At 53.4% G+C, this 24418-nt stretch overlaps 3 protein-coding genes across 10 annotated transcripts in view; 2 read left to right on the plus strand and 1 right to left on the minus strand.

The window, feature by feature from the left end:
- SURF4 (surfeit 4) overlaps window positions 1-14445 on the plus strand; it is a 16886-nt gene extending 2441 nt beyond the window's left edge. Inside the window, exons 1-6 of one of the 7 annotated variants that reach the window (XM_011965452.1) lie at window positions 235-390; window positions 8186-8372; window positions 9492-9568; window positions 10139-10182; window positions 11163-11349; window positions 12131-14445. In XM_011965452.1, coding sequence (XP_011820842.1) covers window positions 8267-8372; window positions 9492-9568; window positions 10139-10182; window positions 11163-11349; window positions 12131-12397 — 681 coding nt within the window. In that variant the 5' untranslated portion in view covers window positions 235-390; window positions 8186-8266 and the 3' untranslated portion in view covers window positions 12398-14445. Of the gene's footprint in view, window positions 1-234; window positions 391-4733; window positions 4755-7551; window positions 8377-9491; window positions 9569-10138; window positions 10183-11162; window positions 11350-12130 lie in introns of those variants that run through there. The other 6 variants (XM_011965438.1, XM_011965444.1, XM_011965457.1 and 3 more) reach the window with 6 other exon arrangements.
- Window positions 14446-14744: 299 nt separating this feature from the next.
- LOC105528599 (60S ribosomal protein L7a) overlaps window positions 14745-24418 on the minus strand; it is a 14127-nt gene continuing 4453 nt past the window's right edge. Inside the window, exons 8-13 of the mRNA XM_011965401.1 lie at window positions 19519-19632; window positions 19193-19347; window positions 18330-18433; window positions 16093-16272; window positions 15788-15957; window positions 14745-14852 (exon numbers count right to left, since the gene is read on the minus strand). Of these exons, the coding sequence (XP_011820791.1) occupies window positions 14769-14852; window positions 15788-15957; window positions 16093-16272; window positions 18330-18433; window positions 19193-19347; window positions 19519-19632 (807 nt within the window). The 3' untranslated portion in view covers window positions 14745-14768. The remainder of the gene's footprint in view (window positions 14853-15787; window positions 15958-16092; window positions 16273-18329; window positions 18434-19192; window positions 19348-19518; window positions 19633-24418) is intronic.
- Window positions 19710-24418, plus strand: part of SURF1 (surfeit 1) — a 5360-nt gene continuing 651 nt past the window's right edge. The window contains exons 1-7 of one of the 2 annotated variants that reach the window (XM_011965418.1): window positions 19710-19789; window positions 19874-19925; window positions 21556-21689; window positions 21772-21854; window positions 22573-22764; window positions 23706-23778; window positions 23862-24024. In XM_011965418.1, coding sequence (XP_011820808.1) covers window positions 19736-19789; window positions 19874-19925; window positions 21556-21689; window positions 21772-21854; window positions 22573-22764; window positions 23706-23778; window positions 23862-24024 — 751 coding nt within the window. In that variant the 5' untranslated portion in view covers window positions 19710-19735. The remainder of the gene's footprint in view (window positions 19790-19873; window positions 19926-21555; window positions 21690-21771; window positions 21855-22572; window positions 22765-23705; window positions 23779-23861; window positions 24025-24418) is intronic. The other variant, XM_011965428.1, reaches the window with a different exon arrangement.

Here is a 24418-nt window from a genome sequence, read left to right on the forward strand (position 1 = left end):
TTTCCTCGCGGGCCGGCGGCGCGAGTCCTAGGGTTGGGTCGGGTCTGAGGCTCGCGGGGAGCGCCTCGGCGTTTGGAGCTTCTGGGGGTTCCCCGCACGTTTTTCCTCTCCGTGGGTCTCCCGGAGGCGGGCTGGGAGCTTGGGGACGAACGGGGACCGGGGGTCCTCCCAGAGGAAAGGGGGCGCGCTGGCGTGCGCCCCAGCTGCAGGATGCCACAGCACTTTTTCTCTTTCCCAGATGTGCTGGACTCTTGGGGTCCCTTTGACCCTGTCTGCATCTGTCCCTCGCCGTTTGGACTCTGCCCTGGGCTGGATTGAGTGGGGACCTGTACACAGCCCGGGAGGAGGGGAAGCTTATCTCCCTGATAGTTTCCTTCCAGAAGTGTCCAGGTGGCATTCTGAGCAACAGGGAAGCCCTTGAAACAGGCGGTTGGGTAACTGTTGAGAGCATTCGGAAACAGGGTGGACAGGATCCGATCCTACAAAGTGAAGGGACACGCAAATCCCTTCCCTCTTTCTTGATTAAGCTTGGCAAAAAAAAAAAAAAAAAAAAGGTGGTGCTGGTTACGCAGATTTATGCCTTTTACTTCTAAAAGAATCCCGTTATGTCGACAGATTAACAGCCTTATCCCCGCAGGGAGAGCCCTCTGTGGCCCACTTGCCCTTCTTTCCTCGGTTTACTTAATGTGTTTGTGTGGCTTTGCTAGAGTTTTAAGTAGTGATGGTTAAATTTTTAAATTTTTCTGGAGGTGGTAGTGAGTCATCAAACCCTGAGGCCTAGACTTATTGGAAGGCTTGTGTATGTGTGGTTTAAAAAAAAAAAAGAAAAGAGTAAGTGACTGTTTTCTAATCAGCTATCGAGCTTTTCCGTTCCTTCTGACGGGTGATCTCTTTCTGGTGTGACCTCACCGTCGGTTCTCATTGCAACACTTTCCTGTGAGCCAATATTTTAAATTTTTGGGGAAAAAGTGTATCAACTTGACGAAGCAGTTTTTTTCTAAGGTCCTGATTTTGTGCTTAAATATGCAATTTTATTTTTTTTTTTATTTTTTGTTGTTGTTCTTTGAGACAGCGTTTCGACCTTGTTGTCCAGGCTGGAGTGCAATGGTGCGATCTCAGCTCACCACAACCTCTGACTCGCGGGTTCAAGTGATTCTCCTGCCTCAGCCTCCCGAGTAGCTGGGATTACAGGCGTGCACCATCATGCCCGGATAATTTTTTTTTTTTTTTTTTTTTGTTAGTAGAAACAGGGTTTCTCCATGTTGGTCAGGCTGGTCTCGAACTCCCGACCTCAGGTGGTCCGCCCGCCTCAGCCTCGCAAAGTGCTGGGATTACAGGCATGAGCCACGGCGCCCAGCCTTTAAAGACACAATTTTAAAACTGTGTCCCTTATAAAAACAATTCATATCAAAAGCCCCCAAGAACCAGGTAGACCTTTTAGGTTTGTCAGTTTTCATTGACATAATTTATAGTGACTCATTTATATTTCTCCAAGTCACAACTCCCTAAGAAGATGGCTCCTCATAGCTGAGGGAAGGATGAGAGTTACGTACACTCACTCTTTGTCCTGGAAAACCTGGGATTTGCAAGTGAATTTCATAACCAAATCTAGATCAAATGTCTCCAGTCAGGCTGGTGCCCACTAGCAAATGACAGACTCTCCTCCTGACAAAAAAAGTTCCCAGTCTCTTCACATACTCCTTTCTTGATGTTTTTTTTTTCTTTTTTTTGTTTTTTTTTGAGACAGAGTTTCGCTCAGGCTGGAGTGCAATGGCTCGATCTTGGCTCACTGCAACCCCCGCTTCCTGGATTCAAGCAATTCTCCTGCCTCAGCCTCCTGAAAGCTGGAATTACAGGTGCCCGCCACCACACCCAGCTAATTTTTTTGGTATTTTTAGTTGAGACGGGGTTTCCCCATTTGGCCAGGTTGGTCTTGAACTCCTGACCTCAGGTGATGCTCCTGCCTCGGCCTCCCAAAGTGCTGGGATTACAGGCGTGAGCCACCCCACCCGGCCTTTTCTTCTTGTTTTGTTATTAATGGTTTTTTTTGGAGACAGAGTCTCACTGTGTCACCCAGGCTGGAGTGCAGTGGCACTCAGCTCACTGCAACCTCCAGCTCCTGGGTTCAAGCTATTCTCCTGCCTCAGCCTCCTGAGTAGCTGAGATTACAGGTGTGCGCCAGCACGCCCAGCTAATTTTTGTGTTTTTAGTAGAGACAGTGTTTTGCCATGTCATGTTGTCTAGGCTGGTCTTGAACACCTGACCTCAGGTGATCCGCTTTGGCATCCTAAAGTGCTGGAATTACAGGTGTGAGCCACCGCGTCCAGCCTTCTTCATGTGTTCTGTTATGTTTTAAATGAAAGAAGCAGTAGCTTGGAACTGGAAAGGCTCTTGAGGGGGCACAGAGTCAACCTCTCCCAGGTTACTGAGAGGAGGCCAAACACACGCAGGCTCCTAGTCTTGCCTGTGGCCCCTGAAGAAAAACCGGGTCTTGGTCCCCAGCGCCCCCAGTCCCTGGTGTTGCTCTTCTGGCACAAGTCAAGGGAAGAGCACTGGCGGGTGAAGGGGCTGCTCACATACAAAACCCAATGGGTTAGGCCATGTCTGTAAGGCAGCGCAGGCTGCCGCCGTCAGATGATCTCATTAGAGTCCGCCTGGGTGGTGGCAGAGCATGGCTGCGGGAGCTTCCATGCCCTTTTGCGGGCAGCTTGGGAGCTCAGCAACTTGTACTCACCCAAACCCCAATCAGACAGACACAGGCAGGTTAATAGGGTTCGAAGTCTAAATATGGCTTCTTGTGGACAGAATCTGACCAAGCCCAGGTGGGGCTTTGTTTCTATTTATCCACATAGTACTTAAAGCTGCCAGACCAGGCTTTTACATGAAAATGACCTAATTTGAAGCCAATAGGGGATTACCATGGAAGTCACTGATCAGATAAAGTGACACATCCATTTTTTCTCATTTTCAGAAAACGAGCAAAGCTGAAGTGACAATATTTGACCAGAAAGTGTGGGCTGCTGAAAGCAAGACCTAAATAAGCTTAGTTTCCCAGGCCCAGTGTCTTCTGATATTATGACAATGACATTAAGTCTTTCACTGGGCCAGGTGCATGATAGACATTCCTTGTGTGACCTTCCTGACTGCAGGAGGTGGACCAGAGCGTCTCCACCTTCAGATGGGCAGAGGGAGGTTGGCTGGCTGCACTGGCTCGTGGTGGACTGGAGACTGAGTCCACATCCTTTTACCCCAAAGGCTGGGTTCCTCACTGCTTGGTGGACCGTGACCTTTCCTTCTGGTCTGCAGAGGCTGGTCCACGGGGACGAGCAGTCCGGTTAGTTTCTGCTGGCAGGCTCCCCCCAGCTGCATCTCTTGTCTCTCTGCCTCTGGCATTAAGCTCCTTGCTCTGGCAGCCAGGGACAGTGTCCTCTTGCTCCCGGGAGCCATGTTCTGTAGAAACTGCTGAGACATGCTCTATGCAGGAGCTGGGCATTTGGAAGCCATGGGAAGGGGCCAGAAACTCTAATGAACTCAGCAATCCAAACGAATGTCCATGCCTGCAGCTGCTCCTCACTGCCTATTAGACCCTCTGCAAAATGTAGCTTCTAAGCAATTTATACCCATAAACAGCAATATTAGCACTTAATGGGTTCTGCCTGGTGGCTCATCACCAAGGTGACAGAAAAGCTGCATGGGGCCTTCCTCTCCAGTGTGGCCTTTGGTGTTTTTAACCTGTCCTCAAGAGTGGCAGAGCTAGTCCTGGGCCCTGGGAGCTGGCCTTGGCCCTAGCTGAAATGCTGGGGAAGCGAGGATGGGCCTGAGGACACCTGAACCCACAGGTGGCACAGGCACTGCGAGGCTCCCGATGAACACCGTGCTGGTGGCTGTCTGGTGTGGCGAGGTCCTGTGACAGTGGCAGGCTCTGTCATATCCTGCCCTATACCATGAAGGAGTGGGGAGAGAAGGCAAAGAGGAGCTGACTCACTTTTCTTTGTGCGGTGATCTTAACAGGAGGTTAAAACACAGCCACCTCGCTCTTTAGGGGAGTGCGGGGGAGAAGCAGGGGAGGTTGTGGTTAGCGAGCCTCCTCCCAGAACATGGGGCCCAGTCGTTCTCAGTTACGTCTTTCCTACAGTTGGGATTTTGATCACACAGTTTTTTAGTAAAGCCAGGCCGTCATCTCCCACATTGGGCTGGCGACACCTTTTCTGGCCCTGCAGGGTGCAGTGTGAACCTATAGAGCAGCACAGGAGGGAGGCCTGGGGAAGTTCTGGAGCTGCAGTGAGCCAGTGAGCTGGAGCCGGCTCTGACAGGCTGATGTGAGGGAAGCTGCTGGGCCGAAGGTGCTCATTTCTAGGATGTGTGGGACCTGAGTTGGGCTTTGAACGAGGCAACCCCAATCCTTGGTGATCAAGTGCCTTTTTCCTCGATGTTCTCATTCACCACTAATTTACAAGCCGCTTTCCTCAATTTCTTTCTGTCCTGAGTGTGAAGAGAAAGTGGAGTTTTCTATGTGGCGTGGGAGCTGCAGGTGGCTGTGATAGTGATCACTGGATGCCCACGAAGTCATCTCTCAGGGTGGATATCATTAATTACGTTTCTAAAATCCCCTTCAGTCGTCTAAAATAACCACCCCTTTGAGAGACATCTCAGTCTTCCTGTTAAGCTCCTCAGATGCTGTCACTGCTTAGGAACCATATCCTGCTTGATGGCGCGGTTCTCGGAGAGACTTAATGAGAAGCTTGGCCACAGAGGTGAGCTAACTGTCATCTCCTTCCTGCAGCCTGCCAGGTCAACAGCCACCTCTGGCTCTGCTGTCACAGTTTTCTGGCAGGGGGGAGGGGGACTGTCACAGGTTTTATGTGCTCGCCATGTTTACACAGGTCACCTGTGTGCTGGCTACCAGAAATGGCCTGAGTGCCTGCAGTTTGGCTGCTCTTGTCTGTCCTGGGGTGCTGTGTGTCCTTCCTGTGTTGGGGGCTCTTCTCTGCTGTGCTGAGGGGACACTGGCTTTGGGACATGTTCTAGAGTGGCATGACATGGTTCCAGTGGCCAATTTGAAGTAGTTGTGACCAACATGCATGTAGGAAATAAGGTTAATGTTGGGCCCTGGTCTTTAAACATGGCTTTTTCAGTGTTCAGTCCAAACAGATGCTCGTTAGATAGTGGCTGGTTTAAGGGAGACTGCATCAGCCTGACTTACAGCTAGTTAGCCTTCCGTCTGGACCAGGCTTGCCTTTGAAAACCAGAACAGCCAAGCAGTAGATGTGCTCAGTTCAGAATGCAGTACCTACATTTTTGCATATTTTTCCCCACAGCCAAGAGCTGTGTCTGTCTCCTCACCATGTTCGCGCAGGGAAGGAGGTGTGAATTGCCTGTCCCACCTTCTCTCCCTTTTTTGCTCTTTAATCCTCTTGACCCAGACACTCCAATTAAGAGTTGCAGACTCATCAAAGAGCCTTTTAAACACTGCCTCAATCTTGTGGGCTGTGCACGTAGCAGATGAGCATGTTAAATGCGGGTCCTGCAACTGGGGGAAGCTTAGACCGCAGCCCATGGCTGGGCTGGTTTGCTCATCTCGGGCCAGTGAGTGCCTCACAGCTGTCATTTTAGAAGCAAGTCAGGACACCTCTGGTGTCTGTCTTGGGTGTGGATCGCAGTCTACCTCTCTGCTGCTGTTGGGGTCCACGCCCCACACCCACACCCCACCCTGGGAGTCCCGCCATGGCTCCGTCTGATCTCAGAGGTCTGCACAGCCTCTTGTTGAGCTCTTCCTCCCCAGTGGTTGCTTCTCCCCTGGTTCAGATGAGGTAAAGGCCTGTGTCCTTGCTGGGGATTCCCAGCTGGGCCACGACGTGAGGCCATTACTTGAGAGCAGTGGCACATCGCGTGCCGAGGTGGTGTGCTTTATCTCTTCCACGGAATATGGGTGATTACACTGTTGCTGGGCATTTAGAGAGCAACGGGGCCATGAGGCAGAACCTGGGGAGGGTGTGTGGCGTCACCTTTCCCACCACCCAGTGCAATGCGGGTTGCTTACCCTGTGCACGTGGGCATCTTGTGCTGGTTCTCTGCATTGGCCCTAAAATTCACAGGGGAGTATTTGGGGCCTTTTAAAAAATGGAAAGTGAAACAAGGTCTTCCTCCTAGTAAAGCTGGAAAGAATCTTACCAACCATTAGTTCAGCTGGCCTCACTTTACTGTAGGAGAGTAGAGACGCTCTCAGGGCGTGTCCAGGTCACACAGTGTGCTGGCTGGACGGTACCAGGGCAGGGTGAGATCACAGGGCCTCAGAGCCTCCGCCTGCGCTTCATCTCCCAAACCCGCTTGGTGATTCTCTGGGTATCTGTCGGTCACTGTGATTTCTCCCATCACTTCTGTGGAGTCAAAGGCTGAGTAAATGAGTGCAGAACTGACACTGCAGGGCACAGTGGATTTGGGGAGAATGGCCACCTGGCTTTGTAATCTCTGCCTTCGCTCTCTGCCACATGGGAGCCAATCCACAGTGCTGACCTAGCCAGGGCCCCACCTGACAGGCTAGAGAGTGATCTGAACACCCAGGGGCGTGGTAACTGAGATGGGCAGCTTCAGCAGTGTCTAGGACTTTGAAGCAACTTTAAAAAATGCTGAAAAGTAAGAAACACGCACATCTTCCCTTGTTCCAACAGTAGGTTTAGTCAGCCCTAGGAGGCCTGTGCAGCTGACTTTCGCTCACCTCCCATGGGAGTCAGCCTCTTGGGTGCTCTTTAGACTCTGGCTTCCCAACATGCGTTCGCGGGTGGGTCCCCTGATCTTTCTCCGAAGGACTTGCTGTGTTACAGGATTTCTTTCACTTTGTATCTCAGTTTTGCATGAGTGATAAGAGAGAAGTGCATGGGGTAAAGCTGCGTGACATTTGTACCTGGCATCGGTAGTGCATGTTGGCTACCTAACCCAGCCGTCATAAATGACCTGACTCACAGCACAGCAGGAAGTCATAAATGTTTTCTTTCCCTTTGACATTTGACAGTGATTTCACACACTTGCATTTCATTGCTGTTGAAACAGCTGTCCATCCTATTTGTTAGTGTGTTTTAAATATTCGAGATTATGCAGGCTTTGACAAAATCCCAGTGCTTTCTAGCCATTAGTGGTACCAGCTTCATACTGTGCTGACAGTTGCTGCACACAGTCCCCAAGTCAGATCCTGAGCTTGCAGGGGAGAGCTCCGTCAGGGGCCGGGAAGCGCTAGCCCTGGTTTGCAACAGCACACATGTGCTGTCCAGAGCCTGGGGCTTCCTCCTGCGCTCTGGAGATTTTCGGATAACTGTAAACACGTGATCTTACTATTCAGTCAGCCATGTGGCCATCTAGGCCTGGCACCCTGGCTGTCACCTAAGCCAACCCTTGTTCTGTCAGGGTACTCTGGGCGTCATTGGGCAGGCTGGGAGGTCCAGGCCCTTGGCACCTCAGCCATGTGTGACCTGCAGGCTGGGGTCAAGTCTTGGCATTGCACCATCAGGTCTGCGAAGCCGCGGGAACCCCTTTCCACTGGGTTTCATGTGCCCATTTGTAAGGTGAGGGGTTGGACCAGAGCAGCAGAGATGCCTGGCAAAGTGCAGTGGTGCCTCAGTAGGGAGGCTGCTGCCGGCATGTCATGGGCAGAGGCCAGGCTTGCTGCGTCATAGCCTGCAGCACCCAGGATGACCCACGGCAGAGTGGCCTGGCCTCAGATGCCGGTAGTGCTGAGGTGCAGAAGCCCTGGATAGATGACCTCTAAGTGCCTTGTCAGATGTCATTCTGTGATCCTAACTTGTAAATGCCTTTGACCGAAAAGAGCAGCTCTGTGTCTTGCTGCAGTGCCACCTTCGATGACTGTAATTGCCTGCCGAGGCACGGGGGAAATCACAGTGGCAGAGTGTTAGGGCTGCCGCCCGCTGGGGCCTGCCCCAGAGGGCCTAATGTCAAGTCATGCATCTCCAGGACTGACCCTTGGATTGTCGCATGTGTATAGACTCACAGGGTAGCGCTCGGGAGCAAGCACTGAGAGCCCCCAGTCTGCCCTGGGAAGGCACTGAGGCTGACAAGAGCTCTTGCCTTCCGCAGCGTCTGTTCCTCACGCACACCCCGCCCGAGGACGTGCCCGGCAGCGGCCTGGTGCTCCCCACCGCAGCCACCTCACCCTTGGGTTTCTGTGGCCCTGCAGTTCCTCCGTGTCACAAAGCAGTACCTGCCCCACGTGGCGCGCCTCTGTCTGATCAGCACCTTCCTGGAGGATGGCATCCGCATGTGGTTCCAGTGGAGCGAGCAGCGCGACTACATCGACAGCACCTGGAACTGCGGCTACCTGCTGGCCTCATCCTTTGTCTTCCTCAACTTGCTGGGACAGCTGAGTGAGTGGTTCTGAGGGTGGTCAGGATTCACTGGGCGTCTTGTTCTGTGATCGTTAGCAGTTGGGAGGCTGTGTGTGAACTCAGTCTCCTGAGACTGCTGTCCCCCTCTTCTCCAGCTCAGCTGTGCCAGGCCAGGAGTCTGGTTCTGCAAGCCTTGGCAGGGACGCTCAGTCTCTAGCCCTGGGCTCACTGCTTTAGGGCTTGCTAAGGAAATAGGACATGGTGTCTGTCAGGGACCCACAGCAGGAGATGCTGGAGTCTGACTGGTCTGGGTGGATCAGAGAGGAACTAAGGCTGTCAAAGACAAAGGTGTCTAAAAAGGATAAGTAGATTGAGGTAAATGGAGAGGGGAGAGCATTCATGAGCCCAGAATGAAGCTCGTGTTGGCTCAGGTCTGTCTTTTTTTTTTTTTGGTTGAGACGGAGTCTCGCTCTGTCGCCCAGGCTGGAGTGCAGTGGCCGCATCTCAGCTCACTGCAAGCTCCGCCTCCCGGGTTCACGCCATTCCCCTGCCTCAGCCTCCCGAGTAGCTGGGACTACAGGCGCCCGCCACCTCGCCCGGCTAGGTTTTTGTATTTTTTTTTTTTTTAGTAGAGACGGGGTTTCACCGTGTTAGCCAGGATGGTCTCGATCTCCTGACCTCGTGATCCGCCCGTCTCGGCCTCCCAGAGTGCTGGGATTACAGGCTTGAGCCACCGCGCCCGGCCGGCTCAGGTCTGTCTTATGGCCTTGGTGGACCAGCTTCTGGTGGCAGTCCTCCCTCCTTTGTACATTAGAGGCCAAGGGATTTGCGCTTCCCACCTGTTCAGAAGCGCTCCACAGTAGAGCAGTTAATTGCCTGCCACAGGTAGGTGGCTGACTTGGGAGCTGACTGTGGGAAATGGCCCGTTCTTTATTATGGCAAGGGCTTAACTTTCTGGTGTTTGTGGTAAGTCTAGTCAACTTACCATGTGTGGTCCTTGCCTATCATTAATTCTCCCAGAAGTTGCCTTTTGCTTGGATAGGTGGTTTGGCTGTCTCTGGACGAAAGGGCCAGCTGAGATGGCAGTGTACCGAGACAGTGCTCCCCCCAGCCCCGGCACCCACCCTCAGGCCCCCTAACCCTTGTCCTTCCCTCCAGCTGGCTGCGTCCTGGTGTTGAGCAGGAACTTCGTGCAGTACGCCTGCTTCGGGCTCTTTGGAATCATAGCTCTGCAGGTACACGGGCTGTGTGGTCGGGGCTCCCTTCTCTTTGCTCTGGTGGAGCAGAACTTCTGAAAAGACATCCTTGAGGGTTCAGTGTCACTCCCCTTTCAGCCCCTTGCATGTCTCTGACTGCCTGGAGCTCCTTTCTCTTCTGGGGAAGTCGTGAGCCCAAGCAGGGCTGTAGAGGCAGGCCATTTGGTACTGGACCATCTTTTGTCCCATTCCTGTGATTACCGTGACAAGGGGAGTCCCGAGCTTGGTTGCAGCCAGGATGCTGTCTTGTTATCACGTTGCTTCCTAAAGAAGAATACCTGGTTATTCAGAATGAAATGCAGGGAACACAATATCTGAATCCACATCAGTGGTCTCAGAATAACTTTGTTCTCTGGAACATCATAGCACATTTCTTGAGAAATACAGAACCGCATTTTTGAGCTTAGATTTGTCCTTGGTCTCCTGCGGTGGTTTTGTGTGTTTTAGACTCCAGCTGACATTGGAGAGACTGTCTAACGTATTATGAAGTCTGTGGAAATGCCTGTGGAAAGGCCGAGACTCAAGTGTCTCTCTCTTCTTTCCCCTCAGACGATTGCCTACAGCATTTTATGGGACTTGAAGTTTTTGATGAGGTATGTGCATTCTGGTTGGTTTTAGTTGGTTTTAGTATACGCTGCTCATACAGGTTGAGCATTGTGAATCCAAAGTCTGAAATGCTCCAAAATGGGAAAAATCTTGGGCACCAACATGACACTCAAAGGAAGTGCTCATTGGAACGTTTCAGGTTTTGGATTTTCAGATTTGGGATGCTCAGCCGATAAGTATATAATGCAAATATGCCAAAATCTGAAACACTTTGGGTCCCAAGCGTTTCAGGTTAGGGATACTCACTCTGTATTTCTAAACTCAGTTAACTATTGGTTGGAGTAGACTTCTTGGGGTCCAAACCAAGCTTGTCCAGCCTGTGGTCCACAGGGTGAATGCGGCCCAACACAAACTCATAAACTTCCTTAAAACATTGACAGCTTTTTTGCAATTTTTAAGTTTTATTTTTTAGCTCATCAGCTATCATTAGCATTAGTGTGTTTTGTGTGTGGCCAAGACAGTTCTTCCAGTGTAGCCCAGGGAATCCAAAAGACTGGACCCCCTGGTCTAAATTCCGCCTCTTAGAAACAGGTTCTAAAGAGGATGTTGCAGAGCCCCTGTAATAGTAGAGACGGAAACCGCCGCTTCGGACCCCTTATTTCACGGGCGTGGGGACTCAGGGTCTGAGTGGAGGACAGGCCTGCCCACGGGGACCCAGCTGGTCAACACTGAAGCTGTGACTAGGACTCGGTTCTGTGTGTGTTCAGGTAGCCTATTGCTGTCGAGTTGTAAAGACATCTCAGTCTCTTCAGCTATGTATGGAACTATGTAGGGTTTTACATGGGTGTAACTTGAGTCTGAGGTCCTGTGCGCATGCCTGCCTGGTCCTGCTTGGCAGATCACTGGGTCTGGAGAAAGGGAAGTAAGAGCCTTCCTATACTGGCAGCAAGTTCTCCCTGCACCTGGTCTCACAGACAGGCCAGATCCTGGTGAGGCTTAGCTTCCAGCCCACATATCTGTTCCTCAGGAACCTGGCCCTGGGAGGAGGCCTGTTGCTGCTCCTAGCAGAATCACGTTCTGAAGGGAAGAGCATGTTTGCGGGCGTCCCCACCATGCGTGAGAGCTCCCCCAAACAGTACATGCAGCTCGGAGGCAGGGTCTTGCTGGTTCTGATGTTCATGACCCTCCTTCACTTTGACGCCAGCTTCTTTTCTGTAAGTATTCCTACTTGCCTGAATGGGTCTGGTTTCCTGTCCTTTAGAGAGAATGCTGTCCCTCCCCCACCCCCTCCCTGCTCAGCTCTCCCTGGTTGGGTACTAACCACAACCTGGGGGAGCTGCTCAAATGGAGCAAACTTTTTGATCCCATTAAAACAGACCAAAACATCGTCACTCTTGTGTGTCAAGCCTTCCTTCCAGCAAGTGAAAGCCAGAACCTCTGACCTTGGTGGAGTGTGCTTAGCCCTTGCTAGGGCCAAGGCTCTCCACCCAGGCTCCCCTTACTCTTCTTCCTCTCCTCCCTGTTCATATCTTTCTCAAATAATTCCTGTGTGTCAGGTGTCAGAGGCAGGCCTCCAGGAGCTTCCAGAGCACATCTCTGGAGCTGACTGAGAGCGCTCGCTAGACAGTGTCCAGGAAGAGCTCCTGGTGCCATGGGGATAAGAGAGAGGATGTTTCTGGCCTGGATGGCTGGGTGGGCCAAGAAGCACTTGGGAATTTAGTTATGGATTAGAGATTCATCTTGGTAAATCACAGCCTTTTACTAGTTAGGAACTTCAATCTTCCCCAAACCTTCCACATTTCAAAGCTGGTGCTTTATTGCCTCCTGCCTCCTCCCAGCTTTTATCTCCCCTCTTGCACCAGCAGCCGTCTCAGCAGTAGCTACATCAGCCTGATGGATAGAGACTTCATGATATGCAGCAGCTGGAACTTTTGTTTGTAAAGCATCTCTTTTCCTCACGTTTATTTTGAATTTCTTACGTTTCAACCTATGCAGATTGTCCAGAACATCGTGGGCACAGCTCTGATGATTTTAGTGGCCATTGGGTTTAAAACCAAGCTGGCTGCTTTGACTCTGGTTGTCTGGCTCTTTGCCATCAACGTATATTTCAACGCCTTCTGGACCATTCCAGTCTACAAGCCCATGCATGACTTCCTGAAATACGACTTCTTCCAGACCATGTCGGTGATCGGGGGCTTGCTCCTGGTGGTGGCGCTGGGCCCTGGGGGTGTCTCCATGGATGAGAAGAAGAAGGAGTGGTAACAGTCACAGATCCCTACCTGCCTGGCTAAGACCCGTGGCCGTCGAGGACTGGTTTGGGGTGGAGTCAACAAAACTGCCAGCTTTTATGTATCCTCTTCCCTTCCCCTCCCTTGGTAAAGGCACAGATGTTTTGAGAACTTTATTTGCAGAGACACCTGAGAATTCATGGCTCGGTCTGCTCTGGAGCCACAGTCTGGCGTTTGACCCTTCAGTGCTGGCCAGCCTGGCAGTTGGAGGCCTCCCCCATGCCAAGGCTTTGGAGTGAACAGCCCACTTGGCTGTGGCATCTCAGTCCTATTTTTGAGTTTGTTTTGTGGAGGTGCAGGAGGGCCTTCAGGCTGTGCTGTGAGCAGACACATTGGTATCACCATTCAGAGCACCCTCCCTCTTAGTTTTAAGTTTACGTTTTTAGCGAAAACTACTAAATGATGTTGGGTGGTTCAGCCAGACCTCAAAGTGGTTAAACCTCCCTGGTGTAAAATCACACCAGTGGCTTCAATGTTGTTTCTGCCCCGTATTGTAGTATTTTATAGGAACAGTGAAAACATTTAGGGACACCCAAAGAATGATGCAGTATTAAAGGGGTGGTGGAAGCTGCTGTTTATGATAAAAGTCATCGGTCAGAAAATCAGCTTGGATTGGTGCCAAGTGTTTTATTGGGTAACACCCTGGGAGTTTTAGTAGCTTGAGGCAAGGCCGAGGGGCAAAGGAGTCCTTGGGGAAGCTGCTGGTCTGGGTGCTGCTGGCCTCAGAGCTGGCAGTGGGGAGGGCTAGTGAGACTACACACGGGGTGGCCCCAGCAGCAGCACCCCGCAAGCCAGCCTGGCCAGCTGCTCCTCGGACCAGCTTGGGGAGCTGCAGCCGCTGTGGCCAGGGGGTGTGGCGGGAGCTCCCAGCACTGGAGACCCACGGACTCAATCCAGTTACCTCACATGGGGCCTTTTCTGAGCAAGGTCTCGAAAGCGCAGGCCACCCTGGCTGAGCAGCATCCTCCTTTCCCAGCTGCACTCGCCCTGTGGGCAGCCCGACATGCCACTTTCCTGAGGCTGTTGCTCACTCAGATTGTCCGTTTGCTATGCCGAATGCAGCCAAAATTCCTTTTTACAATTTGTGATGCCTTACCGATTTGATCTTAATCCTGTATTTAAAGTTTTCTAACACTGCCTTATACTGTGTTTCTCTTTTTGGGGGGTTTAACTGCTTGTTGCTCCCTGTCGTCTGCACCACAGTAAATGCCACAAGAGTGGTCGAACACCTCTCTGGCCCCTAGACCTATCTGGGGACAGGCTGGCTCAGCCTGTCTCCAGGGCTGCTGCGTCCCAGCCCCCAGCCTGCCTCCAGCTTGGCCTCTCGTCCGTTGGCTCTGCAGGGCAGCGGTGAGGCAGGTTTCTGCTCGTAAGTGCTTTTGGAAGTCACCTACCCTGAGGAGGGGCACCTTTTTAACACAGCCGAGCTAGTCCCAACGCGTTTGCAAATCTTCCCCTGGTGGCCTACTTCCTTACCCCCTAATATTGGTAAGATCAAGCAACGGCTTCAGGACATGGGTTCTTTCCTCCTGTGATCATTCAAGTGCTCACTGCACGAAGACTGGCTTCTCACTGTTTCAACCTCACCAGGGCTGTCTCTTGGTCCACACCCTGCTCCCCATTAGTGCCGTATGACAGCCCCATCAAATGACCTTGGCCAAGTCAGGGTTTCTCTGTGGTCAAGGTTGATTGGCTGGTTGGTGGAAAGTAGGGTGGACCAAAGGAGGCCACGTGAGCAGTCAGCACCAGTCCTGCACCAGCAGCGCCTCCGTCCTAATGGGTGTTCCTGTTTCTCCTGGCCCTGGGTGGGCTAGGGCCTGATTGGGGAAGATGCCTTTGCAGGGAGGAGAGGGTAAGTGGGATCTACCAATTGGTTTTGGCAAAACAGTTTCTAAGATTTTTTTGCTTTATGTGGGAAACAGATCTAAATCTCATTTTATGCTGTATTTTATATCTTAGTTGTGTTTGAAAACATTTTTGATTTTTGGAAACACATCAAAATAAATAATGGCATTTGTTGTATGCAGTGTGATCCTACAGTGTTGCCCAACCTGACTGGGGCTCCCCTCAGGATGCCAGCGGGTGAGGTTGCTTCTCCAGGCTTCTCTGAAGACCACTCAGAAGCCATGTCCAGAGAGAATTAGTCCCTCAGAGTCCCTCCTGCTTTCTGGGTGTGGGGGACAGACCCCCTCAGCCCTGCCTTAGAGGGCAACAGATGTCACGAGACAAGGATAAGTGGGAAGAGAAGACATGGGGACAGCCAATCATTCAGAGGACATGTGGCTTGATGAGGAGCGGGGGAAATATCTGAAGGCTTTCTCGAAACTTCACGGCATGGGCTTTTATTAACCTGGCTGTTTACAGGAGCTGAAGCTCTTGGGTTTGCAGTGATGACTCTTGAACTTCTTTTTCAACGAGCCCAACTGCTTCTGTGGGATAAACAGAATTCTGATTACTGAGCCCTTCTGATCCCATGGAGAAGGGGGCCCTGGAGTGCAGGGCTTTCCCCACCCGTACAGCCTCGGAGGTGTTGGTGTCAAATACCCACAGAGGCTTTCTCCGCCCCCGTTTCCTTAACAGCTGCAGGATTAGACTGCGCTCAGCAGGGCCTTAGAGGAGCATGGTGCAATGCCACACGCTAATTAGGACCTTGACCTCTTCTAGCCTTGGTCCTGCTTATCTACCAAAGGCGGGGAAGTCTCTACTCCTGCCCTGATGGCAAAGGCAAAGGTGGTGGCTAGTAATCAGGTCCCTGTGCCCAGAGGTAAGGACAAACAAGCCACAGCTCATAGTCTGAGGTGGGAGGGTGTCCTCACAAACCACTGGTCTCAACCGTGGTCCATGGAGCCTGGCTTCCACAAGGGGCTGGCTGGGAAGCAATGGCAGCCACTCATGGCCTTCCGCCAGCCAGCGGCCTCGGCTTCTATGGTCCTTGTGTGTTGTTGGCTTGGGATTTCACTTGTGAAAAAGGTTGTTTTCTTTTCTTTTTTTTTTTTTTGAGACGGAGTCTTGCTGTGTCGCCCAGGCTGGAGTGCAACGGCCGGATCTCGGCTCACTGCAAGCTCTACCTCCCGGGTTTACGCCATTCTCCTGTCTCAGCCTCCCGAGTCGCTGGGACTACAGGCGCCCGCCACCGCGCCTGGCTAGTTTTTTGTATTTTTTCATAGAGACGGGGTTTCACTATGTGAGCCAGGATGGTCTCGATCTCCTGACCTCGTGATCCGCCCGTCTCGGCCTCCCAAAGTGCCGGGATTACAGGCTTGAGCCACCGCGCCTGGCCGTTTTCTTTTTTTAAACAAATGGAAAACCATCACTAGAGGAAGCCACTGACTGCCACACTAACAGAGTAGAGGTGACAACTCACCTTCCCGCGCTTCTGGACCAGTCCTCGGTACACGGCTGTCTCTCTCCTGCCCTCATCAGTGACCTTCTCTCTTGGGGGCTTTGCCTTCTCATCCTGTTCGTCTGTCAAAAAGTCATCAGTGCCATCCGCGTCCTCTGTGCTTCCAAGGTCCTTTCTGGTGAATAGCTCAGCTAGGAGGAACACAGGGATTGGCTGACGGTTATTTTAGGCTGAGTTCACCACCTTCTTTGCAGGGGACGCTGCACCACAGTCTGCTCCCTGCTGATAGGAGAGAGTCAGGGAGAGGCAGGGGTCGTTCCGCTTACGTGGGTACAGGTCTGTCATGCTGTCGTCACTTGGAGCTCCCCCTTCATCACTGGATGTGGGCTCCCAGAAGGCTTCCCGCGGGCTAGGCCCGTCACCGTCCATCTGGTCCTCCCTCTTCCTCCTCCGGTGCACCAGGCAGGCAGGGACGTACTCCACCCCTTGCTTCTGACATTCTTCATCTGGGAGATAAGCCAGCACACACTGGGCACCTCCACACCCCCCCAGTCCTCTGAGTCACAGCTAACCCATGGGGCCTGCACTCGGCCAGGGCCCCACAGCCCCACTGCCCTGGACAAAAACCAAAGCAGCTGCTGGGCGCCTCAGCTCTGTTCCTACCAGGCGTGCAGGGAGGGCGGTGGGGCAGGGCTGCAACCAGCAGGGAAGAAGATGGTACAGGTCTACTGGGCCTTGACCACTCATCCCGGATCCAGCCAGGCCTAGGAAGCCATGACTAGGAGGGCACTGAGGAGGCCCAAGGCCAACTATGCCCCAGTTAGGTTGGCATGGCCTCTCAAAGGCAGCATGGGCTGGCAGTGATGCCACCCTCTCCCCAGCAGCCTGAAGCCCTCCCTCAGCACATGGGCGGAGATTGGCTGCCTGGCCTTTGCTGCCCCTTAGTGGGTGAGAGGGGAGTTGGGACAAGGCTTCCATGGAAGGACCTCACTGGAATCACCACCGTTGTTCCCTCGTATATTAGTGGGTCTGCTGGGGCTTGCCCTCCAGTCCAGCGCAGCTCCCATCATCATCCCTCGTGGGCTGCACGAGCCCTGCTGGGCCCTAGCCGTTGATGTGGTGGCCCATCTCCAGGGCTCTTTCCCTCCTTGTCTCTGCCACCCACCCCCATGGCCACGCAGCAGCCTTGTCACCACCAGAACTTGAAGGCAGAGCCCCCTCACAGCCACGTTCGGACTTCTCTGGACCACTGCCTTGTAGGGACCTCAGCACCCCAGTCCCGTCTCAGCTCCACGGTCCATCATCATAACCACTCTTCATGGGAACCCCGTGGCCGCCTGCAGTTAGAACCTTCCTGCCCACCCCTTGACAGCTAACATACTAGCTGGAAAAAGTCCAAGCCCCAGGCTGGGAGCCCTCGTGCCTGCAAGGCCTCTGCAAGGTGCCTGCCTTCTACCTGAGAAACCCTAGTCCTGCCTTCTCAATCCACGCTCATGCTTGGGAGGGCTGGACCGCCTCTCCGAAGACTCATCAAAAGCCCGTGGACGCATCTTCCCATCCATAAGCCAACCTGAATCTGTCCGCTCTAGCCTCTGTCCATTTCCCTCCTTAGCTAGACTCCAGAAAGACCTTCTGGTGACCCAGCACGTGCCTAAGGCCGGACACTGCCCTCATGGGCTGCAGCCTACGCTCCACTCCAGCCAGGTGTCCCTGCCAAACTTCGGGTGCCTCACCAAGGTTGCCAGGGGCCTCCACATTATTACATCATTTGTCTGCCCTCATCTTCCCTTCAGTAACACGGGAGGACTTCCATCCTCTTGCTGAGGCTCAGGACCTTCTCTAAACTCTCGCTGGGTGCTCTCAGCATGGGTGTCCCTGTTTCAAAAGCCCGATACTTCCCTAATACACACCTTTCCTAATATAGCTCAAGCTTAAAACCTTCAAAGGGACTCTGAATTCTTCCCCTAAAACCCACCGTCTTTTCCTGGATGGCCACAGTCAAGGGGCCCTCCCTTCTCAACCATGTACACTCTCCATGCAGCCCCGGCCAGCCCTCTCCACACACCCACTGCGGCGCTCCTGGCCTGGCCTCCGGGCCATCCCTGCTGTGCACACTAGCCCAGCCTGTCCTTTGGAGCCTACCTCAGCTAACACATTTTTGCCTCAGACATCCATGGACCCTGGCTTCTCCCTGGGGTGCTGTTCCCCCTGACTCCACTGCTACCACATCCCTCCAGCCTCAGCCTCGAGCGAATCCCTCAGCAAGCCACCCCAGCCCTCCTGTCTCCACAAGCCCACCCCACATCCCTCGCCAGGTTTCTTCCACACTTTGCATCGCCAGGTGCACTCACTCCCTCCCAAGCCTGCTTCTGGCTCTGCGCCTGCCTGCACTAGAAGCTGTGGGGTCAGGGGCCATCATCCCTCTCTTCATTGTGCCAAAAACAGGCATGGTGCATCAACACGGATTGCTGAAGGATGACCTGCCTTCAAGCACGCTCCATTTGGGGCAGGACGAGCATGCACTCAGATGGTGATGCACTGATGGGGGTTTACTGGGACTTACATTTACACAGAGCTCGCTGGTACCGCCGGCCCTGGGTGTGCCTCAGCACGTGCTCTGGGCACTTGTTGATGTGCCGCAGAGTGAGTTTGCAGAACAACTGGTGCCTACAGAGCAGAGAAACCAAGTTTGTAGGGATAGTTCACAGCAAGAATTCAGACTGGTGGCTGTGTCTTGGACTCATCCCTGGACGGTCTACCAGGGACGGTGTACCATGCGGCTTGGGAATAGGGCTTTTAAAGGCTCCCGGAGCAATTCCACTCTGAAGCTGGGCAGGGAACCGCTGACCCAGGCCAACTGCAGCCTCTTAATGTTTACCGGAAAAGTAGGCATGGCAGCCTCGCTGACTGCTCCAAGATGAGTTCATGCAAGAGGACGACTCCACCTGGCCAAGTGCTCAATGAATGGAAAGATCCCATCTCTGTTTTGACGATTATTACCAACCCTAGTTCCCAGGTAAATCAAAGATCCCTTCTGGGGTCAAGAGGAGAACCCAACGCTGTTCACAACCTCAGGTGACAAAGCACAAGCCTCTACTCCTCTGTGAAGCAGCCACACCCCACAAGACAAACCTCAGGTTTACCGAAAAGCAAACGAGCTCACCGAGAGGCCTCGCCAGGATCGCAGGTGACTCCAGCACCCGGGCGCCCACCTGGATCCCAGGGCTCCCAACTCTGAAAGAATGGGGGCTGCAGCACTGGCGGAGTCCTCAGGAGGAGGGAACTTTGGGGTTTACCACCCAGGACCTGTCCTCAGCCGATCCCTCCCGGGAACCTCCCTTAGAGGGGGCTCAGGCACCGGGGGGCACCAGCGGAGGGGCTGTCCTAATTGCCCTGGGCCTCCCCACGCCGCCGCGGACCACCTACGGGTTCTTGGTGCTGGGCACGATGTGCGGCTCGAACTCTGCAAAGTCGAAGGCCGGGGAGGCGCGCACCAGCCGCTGGTACTTTTTGCCGCGGGTGTACACCTGGAGCTCCAGCAGGCGGCAGGGCAGCTCATGACCAGTCAAGATGCACCTCACCTGCTGACGCATGGGCAGGCGGTCAGGAGGGCCGGTGCCCCCTCCTGCCGCGCCCCCTTCCCTTCCCTCCCCTCCCCTGACCTCGCCGCGTCCTTTCTCCTGCTCTCCCCTCAGCCCCTCATCCCAACTGCGCCCTTCTCCACCACTCCATTCCCCTCCCGCGCCGCGAACCTTGCGGGCGTCCGGCTGGAGCCGCAGGCTCGGGTGCTCGCGCAGGAAGGCCTGCACGTCGGCCGGCAACTGGCTCATGGCCGAGGCGCCAGCAGACCACCCGGGCGGAAGCAGCTCCCAGAACGTGGGGCCGGGAGCGGGGCTCTGGGCGGGACTCGGCGGCGACCCGGAAGCAGATGCCTCCTGCGTCCCGGAAGAGCCCGCGGGGCCGGGTGCGATGGCGGCGGTGGCTGCGATGCGGCTGGGGCTGCGGGCGGCGGGGCTGGGACGGGTGAGCGCGGGCGCCGGGGACGAGAGGGCGGTACGGGGCGAGGGGAGGGGTCCCGGAGCTCAGCCCGCCCGTCCGTGTCCGCAGGCCCCTGCCAGCGCCGCCTGGAGGAGCGTCCTCGGGGTGTCCCCGCGCCCAGGTGAGGGCCGCAGGCCGGGCGGTGATCTAGGCGCCTGGGCAGAGCCACCTGCTGTCTGCCCTGCGCTTTGAAGGAGTGTCGTGGGGATTGAAATGAGCCAACTGCCGGCTGAGCGGAGGTTCCCTGGGAGTGACAAGTTCCATATTAAAATGCTTTCAGTGGAACTGTGGTCGTGTGCCGGGCATGTAGCGAGCGCTTTGTCCTCACAACAACGCGAAGGGTAGCTCCTTGGTCGTTCCTGTGTTACAGAGAAGGCTCGAGAATTACTTCCTAACGTCACATCCAGCTAATGGGTGGCCAGCCCAGGCTGAAAGCCCGGGGCTCTGAAAGTAAAGCGCATCTAAACACTGCGGCTTACGTGTTCCTCTCAGTGTGCAGCACAAGTTATTTTGCCATGTGTAGAGTGCTGTGCAAGCCTGCCGCAGACCTGCCTTTTTTTTTTTTTTGAGACGGAGTCTCGCGCTGTTGCCCAGGCTAGAGTGCAGTGGAGTTATCCCGGCTCACTGCAAGCTCCGCCTCCCAGGTTCACGCCATTCTCCTGCTTCAGCCTCCCGAGTCGCTGGGACTACAGGCGCCCGTCACCACACCCAGCTAATTTTTTTTGTGTGTATTTTTAGTAGAGACGGGGTTTCACCGTGTTAGTCAGGATGGTCTCGATCTCCTGACCTCGTGATCCGCCCGCCTCGGCCTCCCAAAGTGCTGGGATTACAGGCGTGAGCCACCGCGACCGTCCTTTTTTTTTTTTTTTTTTTTTTTTTTTAAATAGTATCCGCAAGGTCGCTGGTGCTTTTCAGCGGATGGGACTCACCCTCTGAGAGCTTAAAAGGCACCTTCTGTGTACATTCTTCCATCTTAACATTTACGATGAGTTGTAAAAATGGAAAGCTGTTAAGAGAGCTCTGTGAGCCATTACTCTGAGTTGATATGTTTCTCTACATAACACAATAACCACTAGTGCCTGGGTAAGCTACTTAGTAACTGTAGCTGCTTATTTTTTGTTTTTTATTTTTTGAGACAGTTTCGCTCTAATTGCCCAGGCTGGAGTGCAGTGGAACAATCTGCTCACAGCAACCACCTCCTCCTGGGTTCAAGCGATTTTCCTGCCTCAGCCTCCCGAGTAGTTGGGATTACAGGCATGTGCCACCATGCCAGGCTGATTTTTGTATTTTTAGTAGAGACGGGGTTTTCCCATATTGGTCAGGCTGGTCTCAAACTCCTGACCTTGTGATCTGCCCGCCTTGGCCTCCCAAAGTGCTGGGATTATGGGCGTGAGCCACCACACCCGGCCAACTGTAGCTGTTTATTAAATGCATTTTGAATGGATGAATGGTGCATCTTAGTGCAGTGGAATACATCTATATTCTTGAGTAAAAAGGCATGAGTTACCCAGGGTCGTGGTTGGTGGCCAAGCCAGCACTGAGCCCTAGATCTTACTCAGTTGGCAAACATAACTCAGTGTGTGCCATGTCCCAGGCACCGGGTTAGGAGCTGGGCTGGATACAGGTGCTGCTAGTTGGCTCTAGGAAGCAGGTTTTGATTGGTAGTACTGGAGTCTATCTTGGAACTGGCTGCTCCAGGTATCTGTTCAAGGGCTCCTGGCCCCATGTCAGTGTTGTGAAACTTTCTCCAGGGGTGGCCTGGAGGGCAAGGAGATGTGGCAGTTCTGCAGCAGAAGCATCTGCCACAAAAGCAGAAGATGACTCCTTTCTTCAGTGGGTCCTGCTCCTCATCCCTGTGACTGCCTTTGGCTTGGGGACATGGCAGGTAAAGACTGGCATCTGGTGTGCATAACTCTGGGCCCTTGACCCTGCTGCCATCTGCTTGGGCTTATGCTCTGTCACTACAGGTCCAACGTCGGAAGTGGAAGCTGAACCTGATTGCAGAGTTGGAGTCTCGAGTTCTGGCTGAGCCTGTCCCTCTGCCAGCAGAGTGAGTATGTGGCTGCCCCCCAGGGCCAGTCTCACTTGAGTTCAATAGCAGAGCCCTGGCTTCTGCTGGCCAGCCTGCCCCTTTTGGCGGGACTTTTAGTCACTGCCTTGACCTCAGGTGGAGCTCTCATGATCAGTCATCCTGTTGGGCTTGCTCTTGACACGTGACTGCCCTTGTGAAGCTATCTGAGGCCACCTCCTGACATATGGAGGAAAGTCTTACTTGGCATCCTGGGTGTCACCCTTTTTTCAGGTGTAGTGAACTTATTCTCCACAGGGCCCAAGGCTCTGTGGCTGAGGACAGATAATGTAGGTCTCACTGTGAGAGTGGTCTTTTGAAAAAGTGCCCTAAATGATTTGTCTGCTCTCCCTAGAATATGCCCTACAGAGACAGGTATATTCAACCACATTTGCCATTCAGGGTAGCAAACAGTATGCCAGATTTGGCTTGCAGGTGGGATTTTGGCCCACATATTTTTTTAAAATTTCACATATTCATTGAGGAGTCCAGATTTTTAGCTTCTTTTGTAAAGCTGGACCCTGGCAGTGCAGATCCCCATTCCCACATGGCATGAGGGCCACTTCCCCTTTAGAGAGCATGCCCTTTGCCTTTCTCCTTTACTTGTCTGGCCCTGGTGGACTGTGTAGTCTGCCACCCTCATTAGGGGATTCGTTTTCCAGCCAAACCTTGCTCGGCCACTGTTCTTATCTCAATGCAGCCCAATGGAACTGAAAAATATGGAGTATAGGCCAGTGAAGGTCAAGGGGTGCTTTGACCACTCCAAGGAGCTGTATATGATGCCCCGGACCATGGTGGACCCTGCCCGGGAGGCCTGGGAGGCCGGCCGCATCTCCTCCTCAACTCAGAGTGGGGCCTATGTGGTTACTCCCTTCCACTGCACTGACCTGGGGTGAGTAGGGTATGTGGGAGCTGGCTGTCCTGGCAGAGGCAGTCGGGGTATACTAATTTACATCACTATTTCCTTCACAATCCCTAACCTTGGTAAGACCCTGAGGAACCCAAGGTACCCAGAAGATTCAATTCCTTGCATCGTTTAAGTCCCTAATTGTGACATTGACTTAACCTTCTCAGCTGGCTCATTTATGACTGGGTAATTTCTGTATGTTGACCTCTGCAGGGAAAGGAGGGATTCGTGAAACAGGGGCCCCTCCTCTGGAGAACTGTCCAGTTGCCCACACATTAGATGATAGCGGACTATGAAGAGAGGCCAGTTGAGAGGAATTCAAGAGAAAGGACCTCAGCTCTACCTTGAGGGAGTGGAGGCAGGGATGGTTCCCTAGGGGGCGTTAAGAGATGGAAAGAACATTCCAGGCAAAGCAAATGATAGGTACAGGAGTACCTGTGTGATTAACTGGGGAACTGGAGGATTCACGTACAAATGAAAATACCTGGGGCTCTTGTTAACCCATGGGTTCCTGTTTTACGCCTGGGATAGGGCCCAAATGCTCATCTCCAGCAGGCTGGGGTGACAGGGTTGTTCCTCACGGCTGCCCTGGTTATGAGGGATTGGAGACAGCCATTGCCACAGTTCAGGGGAGAGGTGTGGGGTCTACTCTTGGATGGCAGTGTTGCTCACCAGTTGCACACTGTAGTGGGTAGACCACAAGATGCAGAGATAGAGGGGGAAAGCCGCAGTTTTCAGGGAGGCTTTTACTGACCATGAAGGGGCCTCAAGAGAGGAAGACTGCCTGTGTGGCATTGCCAGGGCTCCCCTGAGCCAGTCCTGTTTTAAAGGCCTTCCTTGGTGCTCTAGTTGTTCCTATGGGTGCCTAAGTGACTGTGTTTATTCAAAAACCCTCCCCACCTGACATAGTACTTTCATTACCCTAGAACCACCATCCTGGTTAATAGAGGGTTCGTTCCCAGGAAGAAAGTGAATCCTGAAACCCGGCAGAAAGGCCAGGTAAGGGACATGGAGTCTTCCTACTTTAGAGAAGGCTCTGGGAGTCCGCCAGGCTCTGTGCAGTCTCACACCTTCCTTTATAGATTGAGGGAGAAGTGGACCTCATTGGGATGGTGAGGCTGACAGAAACCAGGCAACCTTTTGTCCCCGAGAACAATCCAGAAAGGAACCACTGGTATTACCGGGACCTGGAAGCTATGGCCAGAATCACAGGCGCAGAGCCCATCTTCATTGACGCCAACTTCCGTACGTTGTGACCAGCCCACCCCGGAATAAGTAGCTTTTGTGAATAACTCTCCTTCCTCCTAACTCTCATTGCCCAGTCAGTGCCATGGCTTATGTTCTTGCATGTGTGTATATGGGTGGGGGGGGGCAGCAACTCAGCAAAGAGTAACCTCGGCAAGTACTGAGCAGACAAGGCTGGGGATGGTCACCCAAGGTAAAGGCCATACAGGACTTCCAACTGGCCACACAAAAATGACAACCACTAGGAAGTAGTGCAGAGGCTGGCAGGCAGCAGAGGGTGGACTTCAAGTCTGCTGTCTCTGGCCGGGCGCGGTGGCTCAAGCCTGTAATCCCAGCACTTTGGGAGGCCGAGATGGGCGGATCACGAGGTCAGGAGATCGAGACCATCCTGGCT

The sequence above is a fragment of the Mandrillus leucophaeus genome, unplaced genomic scaffold, assembly GCF_000951045.1.
Source record: "Mandrillus leucophaeus isolate KB7577 unplaced genomic scaffold, Mleu.le_1.0 Scaffold1183, whole genome shotgun sequence".
Classification (NCBI taxonomy): domain Eukaryota; kingdom Metazoa; phylum Chordata; class Mammalia; order Primates; family Cercopithecidae; genus Mandrillus; species Mandrillus leucophaeus.